General features: G+C 63.6%; 8 protein-coding genes across 8 annotated transcripts; 3 read left to right on the top strand and 5 right to left on the bottom strand.

The window, feature by feature from the left end:
• Positions 1-150: 150 nt before the first annotated feature.
• Positions 151-891, top strand: AMSG_04457 (uncharacterized protein; the record flags this gene model as incomplete). Its single annotated transcript, XM_013903342.1, has 1 exon — positions 151-891. The coding sequence occupies exon 1, from the start codon at positions 181-183 to the stop codon at positions 889-891; it is 711 nt and encodes a 236-aa protein (XP_013758796.1). The 5' UTR covers positions 151-180.
• Positions 692-1,785, bottom strand: AMSG_04456 (enoyl-CoA hydratase/isomerase; the record flags this gene model as incomplete). Its single annotated transcript, XM_013903341.1, has 1 exon — positions 692-1,785. The coding sequence occupies one exon, from the start codon at positions 1,783-1,785 to the stop codon at positions 937-939; it is 849 nt and encodes a 282-aa protein (XP_013758795.1). The 3' UTR covers positions 692-936.
• A 511-nt stretch (positions 1,786-2,296) lies between these two features.
• Positions 2,297-7,031, bottom strand: AMSG_04455 (uncharacterized protein; the record flags this gene model as incomplete). The annotated part of the gene is made up of 3 exons (XM_013903340.1): positions 2,297-2,350; positions 2,386-5,316; positions 5,370-7,031. The coding sequence occupies 3 exons, from the start codon at positions 7,029-7,031 to the stop codon at positions 2,297-2,299; spliced, it is 4,647 nt and encodes a 1,548-aa protein (XP_013758794.1).
• Positions 7,032-7,247: 216 nt separating this feature from the next.
• Positions 7,248-8,726, bottom strand: AMSG_04454 (enkurin). Its single transcript, XM_013903339.1, has 2 exons — positions 8,256-8,726; positions 7,248-8,022 (listed from the first exon to the last, which is right to left on the bottom strand). The coding sequence occupies exons 1-2, from the start codon at positions 8,344-8,346 to the stop codon at positions 7,310-7,312; spliced, it is 804 nt and encodes a 267-aa protein (XP_013758793.1). The 5' UTR covers positions 8,347-8,726; the 3' UTR covers positions 7,248-7,309.
• A 366-nt stretch (positions 8,727-9,092) lies between these two features.
• AMSG_04453 (uncharacterized protein) lies at positions 9,093-12,371 on the top strand (the record flags this gene model as incomplete). The annotated part of the gene is made up of 3 exons (XM_013903338.1): positions 9,093-11,607; positions 11,703-11,893; positions 11,997-12,371. The coding sequence occupies 3 exons, from the start codon at positions 9,093-9,095 to the stop codon at positions 12,369-12,371; spliced, it is 3,081 nt and encodes a 1,026-aa protein (XP_013758792.1).
• On the bottom strand, positions 11,567-16,804 carry AMSG_04452 (WD-repeat protein mip1). The gene is made up of 2 exons (XM_013903337.1): positions 16,669-16,804; positions 11,567-16,457 (listed from the first exon to the last, which is right to left on the bottom strand). Exons 1-2 carry the CDS (start codon positions 16,795-16,797, stop codon positions 12,384-12,386), a joined length of 4,203 nt encoding a protein of 1,400 aa, XP_013758791.1. The 5' UTR covers positions 16,798-16,804; the 3' UTR covers positions 11,567-12,383.
• A 248-nt stretch (positions 16,805-17,052) lies between these two features.
• On the top strand, positions 17,053-18,677 carry AMSG_04451 (general transcription factor IIH subunit 2; the record flags this gene model as incomplete). Its single annotated transcript, XM_013903336.1, has 2 exons — positions 17,053-17,195; positions 17,474-18,677. 2 exons carry the CDS (start codon positions 17,053-17,055, stop codon positions 18,615-18,617), a joined length of 1,287 nt encoding a protein of 428 aa, XP_013758790.1. The 3' UTR covers positions 18,618-18,677.
• On the bottom strand, positions 18,620-20,493 carry AMSG_04450 (uncharacterized protein; the record flags this gene model as incomplete). Its single annotated transcript, XM_013903335.1, has 2 exons — positions 18,620-19,189; positions 19,219-20,493. 2 exons carry the CDS (start codon positions 20,491-20,493, stop codon positions 18,620-18,622), a joined length of 1,845 nt encoding a protein of 614 aa, XP_013758789.1.
• Between the last annotated feature and the right edge of the window lie 405 nt (positions 20,494-20,898).

Raw genomic sequence — 20,898 nt, 5'->3', positions numbered from 1 at the left:
AGACAGTCTCGATCCTGTCCATCATGGTACTTTCGAGGGGCTCAGGCGCTGCACGGCCGAAGGAAGGGGGGGGGGTTCCGGGGGAGAGTGGCCTGCTTCGCGAAGCTGCGCGATGGACACAGTTGAGACCGCACCTTGGGCAAAGTCAGCTCGCCACACGTCTGACACTGCGATTCCACCATGTCGGCCGGAGCGCAAGTGGTGCAGTTGGCGTGTCTGGCGCAGTGCTTGTTCTGCGGGTCGTACTTTCTGCCGGTGGTGGCCTCGTACGCCCCGGCTGCCTTCCGCGGCAAGGGCAAGCGCAAGGCCGAGGAGGCACACGTTGCGGAGATCCACACCAACCGATGCGCCCGGAGCATGTACGACGAGATCCAGTGTCCGATGTGTGCATCAATGGCAAGTCATGGTATGTCCTATCTCGAGTGGCTCGACTCGCGCGAGCCGTCGACCGATGTCATTGTCCGCTTCCCGCGCTTTGGCCACCCGCCGCCGGGCATGGATGCTGCCGACACGCTGCCGCTGTACGCAAACAAGGCCCGTTGTAATGTCAAGCCCAAGTTCAAGCTTGTCGAGGGCATCGGGCCGGAAGCGATTGAGCTCGATCGCTCGCGATCCAACACAGTCTTCGCAAAGTCGACGCTCGCCGGCTGCGGCGTCGACATCGGGCCCGATGCCTTTTACCAACTCGAGCCCGGCACCCACTTTTACACACGACCGATCATCGAGAGAATCATGGCTGCAGTGAGAGTCGGAATGGACGAGGTTGCCGAGGCCGGCGGCGACGTCGCTGGCTACTTTGACCACGCCGCCGCAGCGCTCTTTCAATACGCCCCCATCTTTGGCCAATGGGACGAGGTCTCGCCCATTCTCGACGATCTTGTGGCGCCCTGAGCTTGCGAGCGAGTGAGGGTGAGGTGGAGTCACGCGTTTACGCGCTTACTTGCCCTTGAGGAAGGCGGCGAGGCGAGCTTGGGCCTCGGGCGAGACGCGCTGGGCGGCGATTGCGCGCGAGGTCTCCTCGATGAGCGGAGTGTCGATGGGCTGACCGCGGATGGTGTGGAGGAGCTGCTTGGCGGCCGCCATAGCCTGCGAGCCGTTGCCGAGCAAGTGATCGATAAAGGCATCGGCTGCGTGGTTCATGGCCTCGTCCGACTCGTAGACCTCATGAAGCAGGCCAAGCTCATGGGCCTTCTTGCCCTTGAACACCTCTGCCGAGATAAAGTAGCGGCCTGCAGCCCGCTCGCCGAGCGCGGCCACACAGTACGGTGAGATGACGGCCGGGATGAGGCCGAGCTTGACCTCTGAGAAACAGAATGAGGCGCGCTCGGTGCCAAAGGCGACGTCACAGGCGGCAACAAGTCCGACGCCGCCGCCAAAGGTGGCACCGTGGACGAGAGCGAGCGTCGGCTTGGGCAGGAACCGGAGCGAGCGCATCATGTCCGCCAGCTCCAGCGCGTCCTTGTAGTTGGCAGCCTCGTCGTTGGCGCCCATGGCCTTCATGTACTCGAGGTCGGCGCCAGCCGAGAACGACTTGCCGGCGCCGCGGAGGACGACCACCCGGGTCTCCTCGCACTGGGCGAGGCGGTTGAACTCGGCACGGAGCGCACCCGAGAGTTCGGCATCAAACGCATTGTGAACCGCAGGCTTGTTGAGTGTCACCGTCGTCACTCCGCGCGTGTCGGTCTCGGACACCACGCCCGAGTAGCCGCGGGCTGCCGTTGTTGCCGCAGCAGAGCCGACCGCCGGCAAGCGGGCGAGGACCGTAGAGAGGCTGGCACGAAGCATGAGAGGGATTGTAGGAGGGGGTGGTGAAGGGGGAGCAGCCGAGCGCGATGGAAAATGAGTGTGGTGGGTGAGGGTGGGAGGGGAGGGGAGGGGAGGGCGGGGGGGGGGGGGGGGGGAGTGTGGCCCAAGGCCGCATGACGTGTTGGAAACTTGCAGTACCAGGCCACGCTTGTGCACAACGAGCAAGAAGTTCACTTGCTGCTCATACACCCAAAAATATCACCGCTCATCGTTGGAGGAAGCTCCTCTAGTCGACGTGTTGGATCTACCACAGTCGGTCTCCGAGTGCGAGCGACGGGGCTGGCGCCGCGTCTTGGTCGGTCGTCTTGGCTGGGCGGGCGGCATGTCGGGCCTTGGCGGTTCGCTGCCATCGACCGTGCCCAATACCTGGCGGCAGAGGGTCGACGACGAGTGGGGACAGACCGAGCTCACCGAGTCACGCAACGGGGTTGACGACGACGACGACGAGGACGACGCTGAAATCAGTGACGACGACGATGAGCTGACCTCACTAGGCCGCTGATGGATTGTTGGCGGCGAGGACATACCGCGCAACTTGCCAGACCTGCAGTGGTCAACGCCAGCGGCGGCGACAGCCACCGTGGAGACGGCGTTCGACGATGAGTCGTCAAGCCTCTCCGACGAGTCGGAGGTGATGAGACCAGCAGATCCTGAAGCGGGTACGGTAAGAGCGGCTTCGTGCAGGACGTTCGAGGCGCTAAGGGCGGCATCGGCAGCGGCACGGCTGTCGGCAAAGACAGCAAGATCGGCGAGCGGAACAGGCGCATCGGCGGCGGTGGCCTGCAGCAACGCCACCGCGGCGGATCGAGTCGGCTCATCGGCGGCAGCAGCCCGCCTCGCGTAGGTGAATAGGTCGTTGAGCGAACCAAACTGGATTGACGAAGTGGAGCAGGGGCCAAGGCTCGAGTGTAACGGGACCTCGGGGACTGGCGCGAGGTGGATGCCGGGGCCTGAATCAAGCAGCATGCTGCCACCTCCGGCGGCAGCGCTTGGAGAGCCCGAGTACGAGGCAAACGAGCCGCTGCCGCCGTCTGGCGGCTGCTGACTCGGAATTACACGAGCCGACTGCGATGCAATCAAGGCGGGGTTGGTCTGGACAGCTGCTTGCGACAACGGCCCAGACACGCCCAAGTTGGGTAGGCCGAGAGACGAGTCGAACATGGCCGACGCCGAAAACGAGATTGCCACATGCTTGGCGCCACCGTCAGAAAGCTCGGCACCAGCGTTGATGCCTCCAGCACTCGCGGTGGCCTCGCCAACCGACCGGTCGGGGAGATGAGAGACGCCGTGCGGATTGAGAGTAGTGTCACGGATGCTGGGCCGGCTGCGGAGGACAACAGCAAGGCGTAGCGCGACGAGGACGCCTACAACCAAAAAGACGAGGACGATGACCGAGACAAATAGCGCATACAGAGTGTCGGCCTCGACGGCAGACGCCGCCAGGGCAAATATGGCGCCGACCGTCTGGGCGCCGAGCGAGAACAGGACCATGGCGTTGGTCCGGGTCGTCCGCCACGGGGTCAACAAGGTCTGGACGAGGAGCATACCGAGCGAGACAAGGCAGAGTACAAACGAGCGGGTAACGGCCAGGTCCGCATGCCGCAGCGAGACCGAAATGATAACAAGGACCAGCTTTTGCGCCAGCCACACAACTAGCCAGAGCCGGAACGGCGTTTCAAAGTCTCGCGAAAAAAAGACGCCAAACGCGTTGCGGAGGCTCAGCCCGAGCGTGGCTTCGGACGGTGGCCGCCGGAGCCAGGCGTACGCTGATGAAGGCGTCTTGTCCAAGATGGTTGTCTGGTAGATGAGCCACAACATGAGGACCGGCCAACCGATGCCGACAAAAAGAGCCAATATGCCCGCCACAGTGGCGTACCGCCACCACAAGTCGGTGAAGCACTCGACCGAGACGTTGCTGTTGAGGAGCCAGACCGAGCCGACCTCGCGGCACGAAAAGTGCGACAGCCCGCCGTCGACCAGCGGAATGTAGAGGAGTAGCAGCATGTTGGCGCAGCCAAACACAAAGTAACGCCAGTGGACAAAGCTCGCCAGCCACCGCCACGAGGTGACGCGCTGGAGGCCGCGTGCCACACCATAGAGAAGCGGGGCGAGCAGGACTGGCATCGACATGAAGATCACTCGCGCCACAAACGTTCGGTAGTAGTCCCCGACGCCAATGCACGCTGCGAGCCGCGGGTACGAGAGGAGCGAGAAAAACCGCGAGTTGTCAAAGGCCTGTGTGTCGAGCATCATGATGTGCATGACCTGGAAGGTGTGGACGCAGACAACAAGTGCCGGCGAGCGCGAGCCACGGAGCGCGGTGGAGAATACTGCAAAGGCAACACAGCTGAGCGCAGCCACACTTGCTGAGACCACGGGGGAGAAAAGGCACTTGGTGCACAAGTTGCCAAAGTGACTAAAGGTGTCGATGCAAGTGCCGCACAGCCTCGATGACGGAACACGATCGTCTGCACAACTGTCACCGCCGGCGCACGCGCCCGGGAAGCACCGAAACATCGAGACAGAGGAAGGTGACGCCCGCCACCAGCCTGGAATCGGTGTAACAAGCGTGTTGCCACCCAGGCACTGCGCATGCGCAGGACATGGCTTGCACTCACCGCCGTCGAGATTGTAACTCCCCGACGGGCACGCCTGGCACTCAGAGCTGCCAACATGGTGGAAGCCTGGCAAGCATGAGGTGAGGTTGACGTCAAAGAAAAACGCGGTCCGAGTCTCGAGCTCGGGTGCAACGGCCACGAGCTCGGCGACAGAGCCTACCCGACCTTCGATGGTGACGTCGCTAAAGTGCGCCACACCCGAGGTAGCGGCGGCAATGTTGTTAGCGAGGAAGACCGACGACGATCGCGAGAGCGCACCCGTGCCTGACATGGATTCCCTCGGGATGATGACCAGCGAGGTCTCGTCGTCGTGGGCGACAGTCCGGCCCAGCAAATCGACGATGCGGAAGGTCGGCCGCGGGTGGAGGTATGATGACGGCGTCGCGGTGTCCGGGAGCACACCGACAGGCTCGATGCCGTACGGCTCGCAGAAGACCGGCTCGTTGCCGAGCTGAAGTGTGTTGCCCGAAATGTGGACGCTTCCCGGCGGGAGTGCGTGGATGGCGCCGCCGAAAGCCGCACCGTTCGTCTCGATCCGCGACGTCGTGACGGTGATGTGCGACGAGGCGTCGCCATACATGCCACCGCCGCGGAGCCACGCCGTATTTTGCTTCAGCAGACAAGATGTGAGCGAGATCGTGGACGACGAGAGCGCCACCGCACCGCCAGCCAGCGCGCGGTTGTGCTCCATAGTCACATCGGTGAGCACAATGCGTCGGGTGAGGAGTGCATCGATGGCGCCACCAGAAGTAAGTGCTGCATTGCCAGAGAGCACACAGCGCGAGATATCCAGGTTGGCATCACCGCGGGCGTGGATGGCGCCACCTGTGCAGAGCCCGTGGTCCTTGGTCGCCTTCATCATCTGCACAAGCGCAGCCTTGTAGACTTTGGTCTTGGGCCTCGTTGGCGACGTGCCGTCGTCGGGCAAGTTGGCAAAAGGACGACCGGCGAGAGCTCGGGATCAGAGCGGAGCAGACTCTCGTGCTCGGCAAAGCCGGTTTGGTACGAGACAACGCTGTTCCTCTCGAGTCTAGAATCGGTCAAAACCAGCCGGGTCTTGAGGTCGATGAACAAAGCGCCAGCGGCGGTGACGGACCAGCCCCGCGCGGTGTTGTCAACAAAGACACTCGCTGAGATCGAGACGTCCGAGGATTGTGCGTACAAAGCGCCGCCCCATGATACACCCGGGTACTCGTGCTCCGACGAGGTCATGCGGGCATGGATCGGGTCAGCCAGCGAGTTGGTGACGGTCACGTTGGTAAAGACAACCACGGAATTGTGGAGCGAAAACGAGCCGCCTTGGCGGCAGAACGTGCCGCCGCGGACCGAGTTTGAGGCCAGCTCGACCGACGAGAAACGGGCGCCTTGCGTCGACTTGAGGACGACAGCCCCACCAAACGCAATCGAAGAAGTGTGAGACGTAGCGCTGTTGCTCTCAAAGGTGGACGCGCTCACATCCAGGTGCGAGACCGAGAGGCCGAACAGTGCTCCGCCACCCACAAAGTTTGTGTCGAGGCCGAGAATGGCCATTCCATTCATCTCGGCCTCCTCATCCTCGCTCATTGGGCCTTCCACCCGGTTGTTGACAAACACCACTCGGAGGAGACTTGCGGTCGACGCCGAGTCGTGGGCAGCCTCGTCCGAGACAACCAGCCCGCCACCGGCAAGACGGGCGATGTTGCGCTCAAACCGCGAGTCGAGAACAGCGACGGCCACTTCAAACGGATAGGTGTGAGCCTGGTTGGCGAACATGCCACCGCCGACCGTTGCCAAGTTGCCGATCAGCGTCGCGTCTTCCAGTTGGAGCGTGGTGCAGACCGAGAACAGCCCACCGCCGACGGTGGCAGCAGCGTTGTACGCTACCAACAGTTGTGAGAGCACCACAGGGCGACCCATAAATCCGATTCCGAGTCCTCCGCCGCGCTCAGCTGTGCACCACACAGCAGAGAGCCCGCGGACTGTGCCGACTCGCGAGCCAATGTACGCGCCTCCGCCGAGGTTTCCCGCGGTCGAGTTATAGAGGACAACGTCCGTAAGGTCAGCGACCGTCGCCTTTCCGATGTACAGCGCCCCGCCACGGCTTTCAGCCGAGCCGTCCGAGATGACAAGCCTGTGGAGACCGACATGGACCCACGACGACTGCGGGTCGGACGAAGTCGAGTCGAGGCTGAAGGCAAGCACGCGGGTGACGCCGCCGCCGTCAAGAATGGGGACGCACGAGGCATCAATACCTACTGCGGCCATGACGTCTGTAACGCTCGGCAACGGGATCTCTGCGCCACTTGGCGGGAACTCTAGGTGGCGGGAAGCAAAGGCAGGCGCGCTGCCGTCACCCGGCTCTGCCCACGAGCCGTGAAATTGCCCGCTCGGCGGTACGGCGAGGGCAACCGGTCGGTTCGGCGCCCTGGCGACCAGGGCCTCTGCCAGAGCGGTAAAGACCGAGTCTGGACATAGCGGAGATGGTGGCGGGCCGGTGAGGGTGATGTTGACGGCCAGTTCTATGCCTCTGTTGTCTATGCCGTCATACAGGCCCCCGGCCAGGCGCAGAACGTCACCCGAGACGGCGACAGCCGCGGCCTCGGCCAAACTCCTCCATGGTGCACCCATTGTTCCGTCTCGGCTTGCACCGGAGTAAGCAGGGTCCACGAAAACCTCCTCACCAAAAGCTGTTCTTGCTACAAGCAAGACCACCGCCACCCACGACAGCCAATGTCGCGGCATGGGTAAGGACAGGGTGGAGACGAGAAGTGACGGGGGGGGGGGGGGGGTGACAGGGTGGGACAGGGAGGGGAGGGGAAGGGGGGGGGGGGGGGGGGATGGAGCCGTTTTGGCTGAATTGTTATTGATTTTTTCTCGGCATGGCGCAGGTTAGGGCAGCTGGTCGGTCATTGGACAAAGACAAACTCGGCCGAGAGGGCGGCGAGATCGGCCTCGACGGCGTCCATCTCGGCCTCGAGCGCCTCCTTGCGGGCAACTTGCTGGATGGTATCGGCATGGATGATCTTTTGGTAGCGGGCGTTGAGCGCGTCCCACTTGGCCTGCAGACCTGTGCGAAGCTCGTCGATCTCGGCAGGGTCGAGGAGCGAGACTGAGGCGGCCGGGCGCGGAACGCCTGCATCCTGCATACCGGCGACGTAGCGGTACTCGGCGTCGACCTCGGCCTTGACGGTCTCCAGATACTCGGGCACCCTGCCGTACTCGGGCTTGGTGGAGTAGCGGACTGCACCGGCGTCGCGCGGTGCCGGCGGGACGGCGAGAATAGCCTCAACGGCGTTGGCGGTGACAAAGTTCTTGGTTGTCACCGTCCCGAGCTTGGGTGAGTCCGACGGCGCCGGAACAGGCGGCCGCCGCAGGGGGCCCGTCCGTCCACGGCCGTCTGGGTAGTTGTACGGCGACGGCGGAGCAACAACAGGCTCCTTCTCGTGCGCACGCAGAAAGTTGGTCGGCTTGCGCAGCGGCGTCTTGGCCTCACCAATCGTCGCATGTGATTTGATCCTGGAGTGTCTCACCTGCGGCACGCCCTGCTTGACGCCGATCAGTGTCGAGTCGCCAACTCTGGCCACGCCGACCTTGCGCTTGAAATCTGCCTTGACCGTCTCTGTAGTGCACCGCCCACACAACCCCCATGGCAACCAACACCTCGGTACTACGTGTGAGCATGTGCGTGCGGTGTGTGCATGTGTAGGTATCCTGGTGCTGTCCGTAGCCAGCCGCGAAGTGTAGACCCCAGCAGTCCAAGGGGCAGCCCAGCCCGCCAGCCGTTGCCTCAATCGCCTCCGTCGCCTCCCCTCCCCCCCCCCCTTCCCCTTCCCCCCTATATCTTTCACTTACTGCTGTGGCGGGAGACATAGCGCGGAGCCGCTGGAGGCTGGTATGTCTCGGTTGGAATGAGATTATAGACCGACTCGCCTGTACCCGACATGACCAAGTGGAGTCTGCGTCTGCGGTTTCACCGTCCGTTGTCACTCTTGTTCGAAAGCCGGCGGGCGGGAAGCCGGCAACCGGCGGCCGATGGTCGGCTCCGCCTAGTGACGGACCAAGCGTTTGCGCAAAAAGGGCTTTTCGACCTTAATTGGCAACCTCGCATTCCATCACAAGCAGTTTTCTGCCTGGTATTAGCGAACTGTATGCCACGTTCCCTGCTATGACTCCAGCCCCCTATTCCCTCGCTCCTCCTCCCTCCCTTTCCCTTCGTCTCCCATCCTTCCATTTTTGCATCCCCACCAAGAATGTCTCTTCTCCGATCCCGTCGTGTGCAACTCCCATCTGTATTACCAATCAAAGGTGTTGATTGACTGGCTGTCTGTACCGAGAAGTGTTGACCGTATTGGCTTGACCAGACATTGGACCTGTTCCTTGACCCGTCCACCCTTTTCCTGCACGGCCCAAACAGCACACCTGTCCCTTACCACCGACGTCCTCATCTGTATGGGCAATGGCCAACCCATCCCGAGAAGCAAACATTCCAAATGCCTCCTCTATTGCATGGCTTGGTGAGCATGATACCAAGGGCTCCCTCCGTCGGTACGAATCTTGTCCAAAGCCGCACTCGGCTGCGGTCAACCCCCCCCCCACCCCCCCTTCCTCCCCCGTCTCCCCGCCTCACTCCTCCCTCCCACTCGCTATGCCCATAGAACGTATCCATGCACGATCTACCTCCTCGGAACCATGCTGTTTGTCGAGGGCCCCGCCTCATTTCAAATCGACATCATGGAGACCGTTGTGTCCCGCAAAGACGCCGTGCTCGCTTTCACCCGGGCTCAACTCGAAAGTCCCGGCGCCGCAGCACCGGACCACTACATCTTGACCGAGGCTGCCGACGCCGCCGAGTCGTGGTGCTCGGTATTTGCGGCAGCGCGAAAGGCAGCCATGTCACAGTCGCTCGACGGCATGGGCGTTTACTCGCGCAAGTTTGATTCGGAGGTCCTTGCCTCGACGGCGGCCGCCTTTGCGGCGGCGGCCTCGCGGCAAGCTGCCAGCCAACCAGTCCAAAGCCGCCGATCTACTGCACCCGAGCGCCGGCGGCGGCGAACTTATCGGCGGTCTGCCCTCGCTGTCGACGCTCGACCCCGGCGCCACTCGCGCGAACGCTCGCCAGCATTTCCAAACGATGGCTCGCGGCTAGCCCCAGGCGACCACCTTTCTTCGCCGAGCCACAGCCGCAGCGGCAGCAGCAGCGGCAGCGGCAGCGCCGACTGTTTGAGCGCGCGCTACGTCCCCGTCGCGTGGAAGGTCAACGGTACCGAGCCGCGGCCATCCAATGCCTCCTCGGCTGTGGCGAGAGAGGATCCCAAGATGCTGGGGGCGTGGTACCGACTTTACTTTGCGTGTGAGGCGCATGTCAACTGGGTTGGCGAGATCCATCACTCGGACGGCGCTCCGCCTGTCCCCACTGTCATAAGCATCCATCGATCCACCCACAGCCCGAGAGCCATGCTCCGAGCCATTGTGTGGACCCCGTCTGTTGTCATCCCGTTCTGCCTTTCGGCGCCAACCAAGTCGATGGCACACAAGCGCGATCTAGCTGCCGTGCTGGATGAGTACGATCCGTCCGGCGTGGTTGCCAAGCAACGTGCCGATCTCGCCACTGTTTCCGACGCGCGCCTTGTTGCCGCCCTCCTCAACATCGAAGATAGTCTTTACCCGCGGCTCGTCAACGTCACTCTGCACAAGTCCGACTCGATCAACGCCGGCATGGACAACTCCTCGCGCACCACCTTTGACCAGCTTGTTGCCACGCTCTCTGCTGCCAGTCCGTCGCTCACTGTTCGCGTGGGTACGACAGACCTGCGCTGCCGCGTCGAGCCGGATCACGATGAGGCACACGCTGACACTCTGTCGTATGCTTCCAACAATGCGCCTGAGGCCTCTCACCACGTCGCTGTTGTGTTTGCGCCGTCTCTATCCACAGCCATTGACTCTGGCGTCCTTCTGCGCGCATCGGTTGTTGCTGTGGCTGTGCCGCGTCGCAATCGCCTCGTCGCGCACATCCTTGTTCCGGATCATGTCAAACCGTTTGGTCCCGCGCTCGGCCGCGGCCGCATCCACTTTGACGCCTCATCGAGTGGCCTCCACACTCTCTTCACCCACATGCTCAATGGGCTTTGCACGTCGACGTTGTCGGGAGACGAGCGCAGAGAGACCATCGTCGCTCATCGGACCACTACTCTTACTCGTGCCCTCGAGTTTAACCGCTCCACCAAGGGCGCCCGCCTCGCTGACATTGCGCGCATCACGCTGCCGCGGGTCGTCGGCTCGCAACTCAACGCCACAGCCTTGGCACCAGCGCGCGACGGGATGCAGTCCTTTATGCCATACGTAGTCATCTCACGATTTGGCATGCCCGTCACGGCCTGGGCATGGTACGGCTCGCAGCATCTTTATGCCACAACCTCGGGCGTCTTCCTGGCACCCTCACCGCTCGCCGGCCTGGATGCGACTCCCACGTGCATTGCCAAGGGCAGCTGGTCACGTATCGACGTCTTACCAGCCATCCACGTCGCACTTCTGCACTCGAACTCCTCCCGCGTCCCCATCACTGTCGTCTTTCTCAACTCGATCGGCAGCCGGGTAACCAAGCGGCTCACTGCCTCGCGCCACGCTCGCCTAGTCGACATCTTTGATTCGGGTGGACCTGATCCGCGAGTCGCCACCGTCTCCAAAAACGGCACCATCCGTGTCTACTCTTGGCAGTCGTTCCACTTTGAGCTACTCTCAACGCTCGAGCTCTCTTCTCGGGTCACGTCGATGCGCTTTGCCCTCAACGGGCCGTGCATCGGCTCTTTGCTTGTCGCAACCGATGCTGGCGCCATGGTCGTCGAACGCGACTCGGATCTGGCCCTCGCCATCTCTCCACCGATCTCGATGGTCGCCGGCCCTCTTGCCATGCCCACTGCTGTTGTCCAGCTTGATCTCGCCGGGCCGTCGTCGCACCTGGCACTTGCCGCCGGTTTGTTCGTCGGTGTCGTCGACGCGCAATCTCGCCAGCCCGGTCGACTGGCCGCCACCTTCTACTTAACCCGCCGCCCGCACACACTTGCTTCGCTTGGCCACTACATCTTGGGCATCTCCACCTTTGCTATCGAGGTCCGCAATGCTCGCAACGGTGCCTATGTTCAACTCATCAAGCTCCCGCCGCCCATCCGCCTTGCTGCGCTCCGCCCGCACCTTGTGGTAATTGCAGGTACTGGCCGCGACACATCCATCTACCACATCGCCCATGCCACTGCCCAGTCACGAGCCGCGGGCGACACCCGGCTCGCCATCTCCCCGCTCCAGGCACGTTTTCGCTTGCCACCGGCATCGTTGCGAAGCACATCAAGTCTACCACGCTCTCGCGTCCGCATCACCACGCGCTCCAGCTCCCACCGTCGTGCGCGCTCGAGGACAACTACCCCGCACTCGCTCACGGACTCCCAAACAAGCACTCAACTGTCACCAACGCATCTCGTGCCAAAACCCGCGGCAACGTTCACCGGGAGGACGGCACTACCTCCATTGGCTCGCGATCAGCATGCATCATCAAGCACCGAGATTCATCGTCGCTATGTTCCCACGCGCAGGCGCCGTCAGACCACCCACGACGCTTCCAACGTCCTCCCGGCAAGCGACAGGTTGTCGGATCTCGAGACAACTGGTGTTCTCCCTTCGATTGCCTCGGGGGAGACCGAGCCGCTGACTGCCAGCATTCGCGGCTCACTGTCTGATTCGGCCATCCTTGCTGCGGTAGCAGCGCCCTTTGAGCCTGCTAGCTCCATGCCAGAGGTTCAGGACGAGGTGAACATGCAAGGCATGCGTTCGCTTTCAATGTCGAGCTTTGCCTGGAAGAACAATGGCAGCAAGAGCGGCAAGGACGGCGACTCGTCATCCGACTCGTCATCCGACTCGTCGTCCAACTCGTCATCCGACTCGTCATCCGGCTCGTCATCCGACTCGTCGTCGGGCTAGACGTAAAAACACTCACCGGTATTGCTCAGACGCGTAGATAGAGACTATCGAGTCTGTCGAGCCCACGCCAAGGAACAGGCGGTGGGGGTGAAAGGCAAGTGAGGAGACAGCACCGATGCGCTGGCCAAGAAAGCCGTCGTAAAAACAAATCTTGGACAGCTCCTTGCCGGAGGTATTGAAGACCTTGACAAACTGATTCTGCGAGCCTGCGGCCATTAGCGGCGCAGACGGGTGGACCGCCAGCGCAGTCATGCCCTTGTCGTACGCCTTGATTTGTGCTGTTGGGCCGTCGGCCCGCAAGTCCCAAGTTCGAATCGAGCCGCCCGACGAGCCCGAGATGACATGTCGGGGCCCGCGCATGTGGACGTCGAGGACCCACGACGAGTGGGCGGCGATGGCCTTGACCAGCGCTTCGCGCGCCGGCGCACGGAGGTCAAACACAAGCACTCGTCCGTCGCCGGTCGCGCCGACAAGCGTCGACGACCCGTCGGTTGTCAGCGCGGTCACCGAGCTCTCGGTCCCTGTCGGGATATCGAGCACCGCCATCTCGCGCCGCAGGTCCCACACCCGCACGAAAGGCACGTCGCCGCCGCAAAAGAGGTAGCCCGATGATTGTTGCCACGAGGTGATGAGCCCTGCGCCGCGCTTGCCCGGCACCTGCTCCGCAAGCGCCCGCCACGACGTGACCAGGCTCGGCGCCCGCGCTGTTGACCCAACGTTGCGCCAGACTCGGACCACGCCCTCGTCGGTGCCGACGAGCACGAGCGAGCTCTGCTCGGCATTGATGAGGTCGAGCGACGACATGCGCGAGCCGACTACGTTGTCGTTGGTGAACCGACCGACTCGCGTTCCGCTCTCCCAGTTCCACACCGTGATGAGCGACTGCTCGTCCGCCACAATGAGCCGCGACTCGAACGGATCAAACTTGACCAGCAGCGGAATGTGTCCGTCGTTGTCCAGAATCCCCACCTGGTCTTCCAGCTTGCACTTGCCGGCCACCAGCGCCGCGTCCTGCGCCTCGGTTTGCACCCGGTCGTTGCGAATCTCGCGCCAGAGCCGCGACGCCGTCCGCCCCAAGGCCACCACGCCGTCCATACCCACCGCCGTCTGGCCTCCGTTCCCTCCTCCTTCGGCGTGCTCTTCCTTGCTAGCCTCCACAAGTGCGTCCAGTGCTTCGCCGAGCCGCTCGCCGCCACGCCGCTCGCTGGTGCCACTTTGCCACTTGCCCACCATGCCCAGCCGCATCCAGTGGAAAAACTTCGACTCGAGACCGTCCATCTCAAGCACCAGCTCGCCATCGGACGACTCGGAGACGGCCGGCGACGATGGCCGAGACGAGCCCTCGCCCGAGCCTCCGGGGCTGGCGAGCTCGGAGAGAATCTCGTTCGAGCCGAGCTGCGGCGTTCGCCGCAGCTGCCCGCTGCTCCCAACGCCGCCTGCCAGGCCGGAGCTGCGCCTGACTGCCGTCGCCACTCGCGACTTTCCCGACGGCGCCGACAGCCCCGATCCGCGTGGCGACGGCTGGCCGCTGCTGGCCTCGTTCGAGCTCTGACCTCCGGCGCTTGACCCACCCTTGGCCTTGGCCTTGGCCTTGGCCTTGCCTTTGGCCTTGATTTTGGCCTTGCCCTTGGTGCCCGGGGCAAAGTCGCTTAACTCACTCGCCGGCGACTCACCACTCGCAGTTCCGGCGTCCGATGCTGACGGTGTCCGCGCCGCCATGAGCTCCGACGGCAGCGTGGGTGGCTTGATCAGCGCCATAAGCCCGTCGACGTGCGAGCCGACTGCCTCGAGCAGGACGCGCGCAAGCCGGCGGACATACGGGTACGGGTCGACGACCAGGCCAACGAGGACCGACCAAACTGCCGCGCACACCATGTGGCCGGGATTGTCACTGGTGGGTGGCATGCTGTTGGTCTCGTCACCGGGCTCGCCTGGCCCGCCGCTCTTGCCATCGCCCGCAAACCGACTTGCTTCGTCGCGGTAAAACTCCGTGGCAACCTCCACAAACAGCGCCATGTTGGCAGCCATGTACTCGGCAAACGCATGGAGGAGTTCGCGGCGGACAAGCTGCGAGGCGTCGGTTGTGACCTGCAGCAGTTGAAACGCGATCGACTGGTCGACCTCGGCGCGCTGGGCAGCCTCGGCCCGCGCCCGCGCCCGCGCCCGCGCTGGCAGCGCCGACAGCGGACCATCAAACAGCGCGCCGAGCGCAAAGGTGGCAGCTGCACGGACCTCGGGCACCTGGTGGAGCAAGTGCGGGGTGACAGAGTCGAGTGCATAGTGGCGTTTGGCCTCGACCTTGACGTCTTCGGCCCGGAGCCAGAGCTTGCCAAGCGCAGTGCATGCCCAGACTATGACCCGCGGGTGCGCCGCCGTCTCGAGCACTCGCATGCAAGCGCTCAGCATGCCTGCCAGGAGACAGGCGTTTTGGCCGGCCGGAAAGTTGGCAACGATGGCGGCGAGCACAAAAAGCGCATGCACTTGCTCGCGCTGCGCAGCTTCCAGCTCGCTTGATGATGGCGCCACCGCCAAGACGTTTCCGGTGGCGACCACAAGAGCATTGACAAAGTATCCGTGGACCCCGTTCTTGACCAGATCCTTCTGGCACGACGGGTCAACCGCCAGAATCTTGGCCCAGATGAAGACCAAGACCGGGCGCAGATCCGCTGCCGGCGACTGCAGCAGCTTGAGAACGTACGGGAAGATACCAACCGAGAGTGCAAGGTTGACCGCCCAAGCGTCCATGTCCACAAACCGTGCCAGTAGCTGCAGCGCACGCAGCCTGTGTGACTGCGAGAGCAAGACTTGCAACACAATCGGGAGCTGCTCCGGCGGATCCAGTCCGACGGCGCCAAGCTCGAGCCACAGCTCAAACGCTGTCAGCTGCTCGGCAAAAAACGTCGAGTGCCTGTATCGCGGCGGCCCGCTCGGTGGCGGGTGGATCATGACTGCCACCTGCGCGAGACACACGTCCGCCGCCAGGTCCCACGCCTCCCACAGCGGGTGGTTGTGGGTAGTCGGCAGTGCGGGGACCGAGATCGGCGTGCAGCCCGAGGCACGCATGACACGCTCGGCAAGAAGAAAGTTGCGGAAGAGCGAGGCCACAAGCAGGTCCTGGCGGAACAACTTCTGGAAGAGCGGCCGCGGCAGAACGTTCCACGCAATCGAATCGGTGATGGCCGTAAAGATCCAGTTGAGCTCGCCAAGCGGCGTCCGCCGGTCGGAGAGCCGCCCCGGAATGGCGTCCACCACCTCGAGGCCGACCGAGGAGAGAACCGAAGTGGCACAGAACCAGCGGAGCGCCATCTTGATCGGTGTGGTGAGGCAGGCGGTAAAGACATCGGCGGGGAGCACCGGATTCTGCGGCAGGCTCTCCTCAGGGCCGCACGCCGCGAGAATGAGGCAGTCCTTCATCGAGAACGGGCGCGGCGTCGACCGACCGCGGGCGGAGCCATCCGAACCGCGGCTGCGGGAGGCCTTGCGCGACGACCGCGACGATCTGCTCCGCCCGCCGATGCCTCCTGACACGCTGCCGTCGCGTCCGGATCCTTCTGCGCCTCGCCCGCCGCGCGCCTGCTCCGCCGCTGCTGCCCGCGCCTCGTCACGCATCCGCTGCTTGCCGAACCGCAACAGGGCGTCGACGAGGAGCCCGGCCCCTGCGCAGTCAAAAACAAAAATCGACGGCGAGCCGAGCCACGACTGCAGATCGTACATCGAGAGCGGGATGTACTGGGTGTAGTTGGAGTTGAAGACCCACATCTCGCCCGAGGTCGTCGGATGCGGTACCCCATGCCCGTTGTAGTGGAAAAGCACGTGCGCGTCGCGGGCGTGTCGCCGCAGTGAGAGGCATAGCGTCTTGACGTCATCAGCAGTCGGATCAAGCCCCTGCTTGTATCGCGTCTTGAGCTGCCATCGCGCATACTGTGCCTGCAATGCGTTGCCGATCGTCTCCAGGCTCTCCCGCGGCGGGAGCGACGACGGGTCAACCCAGCACTCGAGCCGGGCGCATGGCTCGATCTTGATCACGTCCGGCGGGTCCACGCCCACATTGAGACACATGACCAGCGCCACAGACAAGGTCTTCATCTACATCCCCTCCTCCAACCACACAGCCAAGCACAAACCTTCTACAGTGAGCCACCTTTGAACCACCCAACTCCTCCAAACCATATTACCAGCCCTCATGGTCCCGGCCGCCAGCGGGGGATCCTGTCTGTGAAAAGAGCCGTAGAAGCCACGCGCTTAGCCTCCCCCCCCCCCCCCCCCCCTCGCCGGGCCCCACCCTTGCCAGTCGTACCCGTTCACGCATGCGCCAGTCCTGCAGCCGCGGAGCACCGAACGAGTCCAAGGCCAGGTGGCGTGCATGCGTGGTGAAAAACTGAGGCTGGCTCGGCCCATGGGCCTCCTCGCCCGTCGTCTTGGCCATGTCCGACGAGTGGGGAGTGCCAGTGTGAGGGTGAGTGTTCGGGGGAGAGTGGGAGGGAGAGCAAGCCGACGGACCGGCGGGTCGGGCGGACGGACGGACGGACCGGCGGAAGGGGTGCGAGACTACACGCGGTCATCGACGCATAAACCATGCCATTCCTGTCGTACCACCTCACTCCACCCTATCCTCCCCCCCCCCCCCCCCCCCCCCCCCCACCACACACACACACACACCTCCCCCCGCTGCTTGTGCGCCATGTCGGACTCGGACTCGGACGACAACGTGGGCGCCTTTACCTGGGAGCAAACGTATGAGCGCCCGTGGGAGACCCTGCGCGAGGCTGGCGATGGCACACTGGTGGGTGTGGACAAGCTGAGGCAGAATCTGCTGGAAAACACGTACGTATAGATGCAAAAGACGGGCTGCTGGATAGAGGTTGAGAGGAGGAAGGAGGATGGGCTATGGGTGGGGAGCGTGTGCGCACCCGATGCAGAGGCTGCGCACGGCACACATCTGCACACAGCACGCGTACGCCGAACACAAGTACGCCGAGCATGATGCCGAGACACAGCCATGGCGTCCGATGAGGCCTTGCCTGTTCGTGTACTCGCATGTACGTGTGCGAGACCGCGGAGAAGCCTTCCATCCACTCACACCTTTCCACGGCATCCATCAGACGGGTCGAGGCCGATGACGAGGGCATGGTCCGCCGTGGCATCATCCGACGGCTGTTTGTCATCCTGGACATGTCGACGTCGCTGCGGGCAACCGACATGCGGCCGACGCGGCATGCAGTGGTGGTCAAGGCCATGGAGGCGTTTGTGCGCGAGTTCTTTGACCTGAATCCCATCTCGCACATGGGCATTATCGTGACCAAGTCGCGCAAGGCGACGCTTGTCACCGAGATGGGCGGCAATCCATCGCAGCACATCGAGGCACTGTCCGGCCCAGGCCTGACCGTTGGCGCCGAGCCCTCGCTGCAGAACGCGCTCAACTTGGCCAAGACATCACTTGCCTCGCTGCCAAAGTACGGCGCCCGCGAGATCCTCGTCGTCTTCTCGTCGCTCACAACATGTGATCCAGGCAATGTGCTTCACACCATCAATGAGGTCCGCGACGCTGGAATCAGAGCGTCAGTCATCGGCTTTGGCGCTGCGCTGCGGGTCCTGCAGTACCTCGCCGACGCCACGGGCGGAAAGTACGCCGTCCCGACCTCGTCACACCACTTTCGACAGATCCTGCTCTCGCATGCGGTTCCGACCCCTGTCAAGCGCGGGGCCAAGGCCTTTGGTAACGCGCTCGTCAAGATGGGCTTTCCTGGCGTCGAGACGCCGGCAGGGCCGGAGCACAACCCAGGAACGGTGACCGACACCCGGGCCGTCGCTTCGCTCTGCGCCTGCCACCAGTACCTCACGGATACTGGCTACATCTGCCCCAACTGCGGGTCCAAGATGTGCGAGATCCCGACCGATTGCGTCACCTGCGGACTGACCCTGGTGGCCCCGCCGCATCTCGCCCGCTCCTACCACCACCTCTTTCCTGTTGCCAAGTACGAGCCGCCATCGGCCGACGTGCTCGCCGCTCTCCCGGGCTCGTGCTTTGCCTGTGCCGCCCTCCTCCCACCAGTTGCTACTGTTGACAACGCGCCGTTTCGCGTCTGCCCGCTCTGCCACCAGCTCTTTTGTTTCGAGTGTGACAACTTTGTCCACGACACGCTCCACAACTGTCCCGGGTGCCAGATGCCGGCTCACGCGCCCGCCGAGCCGCAAAAGGCATCGTATCCGAGTCAGGCAGCGGCGGCAACCTCGTCGCAGCCCTGAGCTCACTTGCCCTGCTGCGAGTAAAAGAGAACGAGCTCCTTGAACCGGGCCTTGCACTCCTTCTTGTTCTTGCCGTCGACGGCGGCGGCGATGGCCTTCCACCGCTCCTTGCCCATGTCCTTGGTGTACTTGACCATGGCGTCCTCGAGCTGCTTTTGCTGGGTAGGCGTCCAGTCGCCCATGGGCGGGCCGGCCGGCGCGCCTGCAGCGGGCGCAGGGCTCGGCGCCGACGGTGTAGGACTCGACGCTGTTGTTGTTGCGCTTGGCGGCGGCATGCTCTTGTAGTCGCGCATCTTGACCTGGCACTCTTTGACGCTCCGGCCGACAAAGCCGGCAATTTCCTGCCACCGGTTGGCTGTTCCGCCGGGAAACTTGGCCACGGCTTTGGCAAAGAGCGAGAGCTCATCGGCAGTCCACGGCTTGCTGCTCACCTTGGCCGATGCCGCCTGGCGGGCCTTACGGGCCTCGTTTTCGCGCGCAAGGATCTGTCGCGACTCTTCGATCCGCGCCTTGACTCCGGCAGCGGCTGCGGAAATGATCTTGCGGATAACGACTGCCTGCTCTTCGCTGACCTTTGCGTTGCGGTCGCCGCCGCCGCCACCAGCTCCTCGTACACCGCAATGAGCTCGTCCTCGTGGGCGTCGATGACAAACTGCTCGCAGAGGGTAAACTCGAGCTCGGCAGTCTTGGCGTGCTGGCGAATGGTCTTGCGGGCGGTCTTGCGAAGCCGCTGGCGCTGCTGGCGCTTGGCGGCGGCCTCGGCGGCGGCGGCCTCCTCGGCGGCAGCCTTGGCCTCGGCCTTGGCCTTGCGGGCCTGGGCCTGGGCCTCGCGGCGGGCCTTGGCCTCAGCCTTTTTGGCAGCCTTGGCATCAGCCTTGGCCTTGCGAGCCGCAGCCTTGGCGGCCTTGATCCGCGGGTCGTACTTTTGCGCCGTTCGCACAAGCTTGTCAAGCCGGGCCACCTCGGCCTTGCGGCGGGCCTTGTTCTCGCGCTCGTTGTGCTTGAGCATCCAGCGCCGCTCGTACCGATCGCCGGCCTTGCTTAGATCGTACTCACAGAGCATTGAGAGGTCGCGCCAGGACTCAAAGGCAAGCCAAAAGTCGTAAAAGGCCTCCACGTCGGCATATGGTGACTCGGCGTCGCCAAAGTCGGCAACGGTAGGCTCGTGGAGCGACCAGCGGAGGTTACGTGCAAAGACGGGGCGCAGCAGTTCATAGTACGCGTTGCCACCGGCCGTTGCCGCCCGGATCATGTCGTCTTCTGAAGGTACGGCGTCACACGTCCGGTACAGCGAGTCGTACTTGACCCGCTCGGCTGGGTCGGAGAGGAGGTCGAACGCTACCTGCACCGCGTCAAAGGCCTTACCGTCAGCCATGTCTTCGTTCTTGTCCGGGTGAGTGACGAGGACCATGGCGCGGTAGGCGGCCTTGAGCTCGTCGGCCGAGGCGCCGAGCCCGGCGGCACCCAGCCCCAGCGCAGCGTAGTGATCCTGGCTCATTGCCTTGGGCACGCCGTCCCCGCCGTCGTCCTCGCGCTCCTGGCCGCGTTCACGCTCGGCAGCCTTGCGAGCCTCTCGGATGCTCGCCATCCGGCCGCGCATCTCAGGCGAGATATGGTCGCGGCCTCTGCCCTCGGACGTGGCCAAGAGCTCATTAAGGCCCCAGCGGGTGTATGCTCCGGCATGACTAGCCTGAGCATCAGTGGCTCCTTCGTCGTCATCGCTTCCACTCCCGTGCTCGTCGCCCCATCCGCTAGTCCCAGCCAGCCGTGCCCGGACCTCATCAGCGCCAACCATGCCTGCGCCCGAGCCTGCCCAGGGGACGACCGCCAGGACGGGCTGCGCACGCACAGCCGTGGGAGCGAGTGGGTAGCCCATAGGTTCTGGCTGTGTTGCTGCCGTTGGTACGGGGAGTTCAAACACCATTTCTGTTATGGTGAGGTGTGTGGGTGTGTGGGAGGGTAGGGGGAGGGGGGGGGGGGGAGGGGGAGGGGGGAGGGGAGGGGGGATGTGTGATGGAGTGAACCTGGTGGGGGAGGAGGAGGGCCGGGAGAAAGGGGAGTTGTTCAGCGATGGGTGTGAGGATGGCGGGATGAGAGAGTGATCAGAAGGAAGACGATGAGGAAGAGGAAGAGGAGGAGGAGGAGGGGGAGAGGGGGGGGGCGAGATGGTGATGCATGATGCATGTACATTGAGTGGGTGATGGTGGGTGCACTGCGGCGTGCCCCCCCCCCCCCCCCCACCCCTCCCTCCCTCCGTCGGTACGGGGTACGGGTACGGTAC

This window comes from Thecamonas trahens (assembly GCF_000142905.1).
Source record: "Thecamonas trahens ATCC 50062 unplaced genomic scaffold supercont1.18, whole genome shotgun sequence".
NCBI classification, from domain to species: Eukaryota; order Apusomonadida; family Apusomonadidae; genus Thecamonas; species Thecamonas trahens.
The sequence above is the reverse complement of the archived record's forward strand: the minus strand, read 5'-3'. Positions and strand labels throughout refer to the sequence as shown.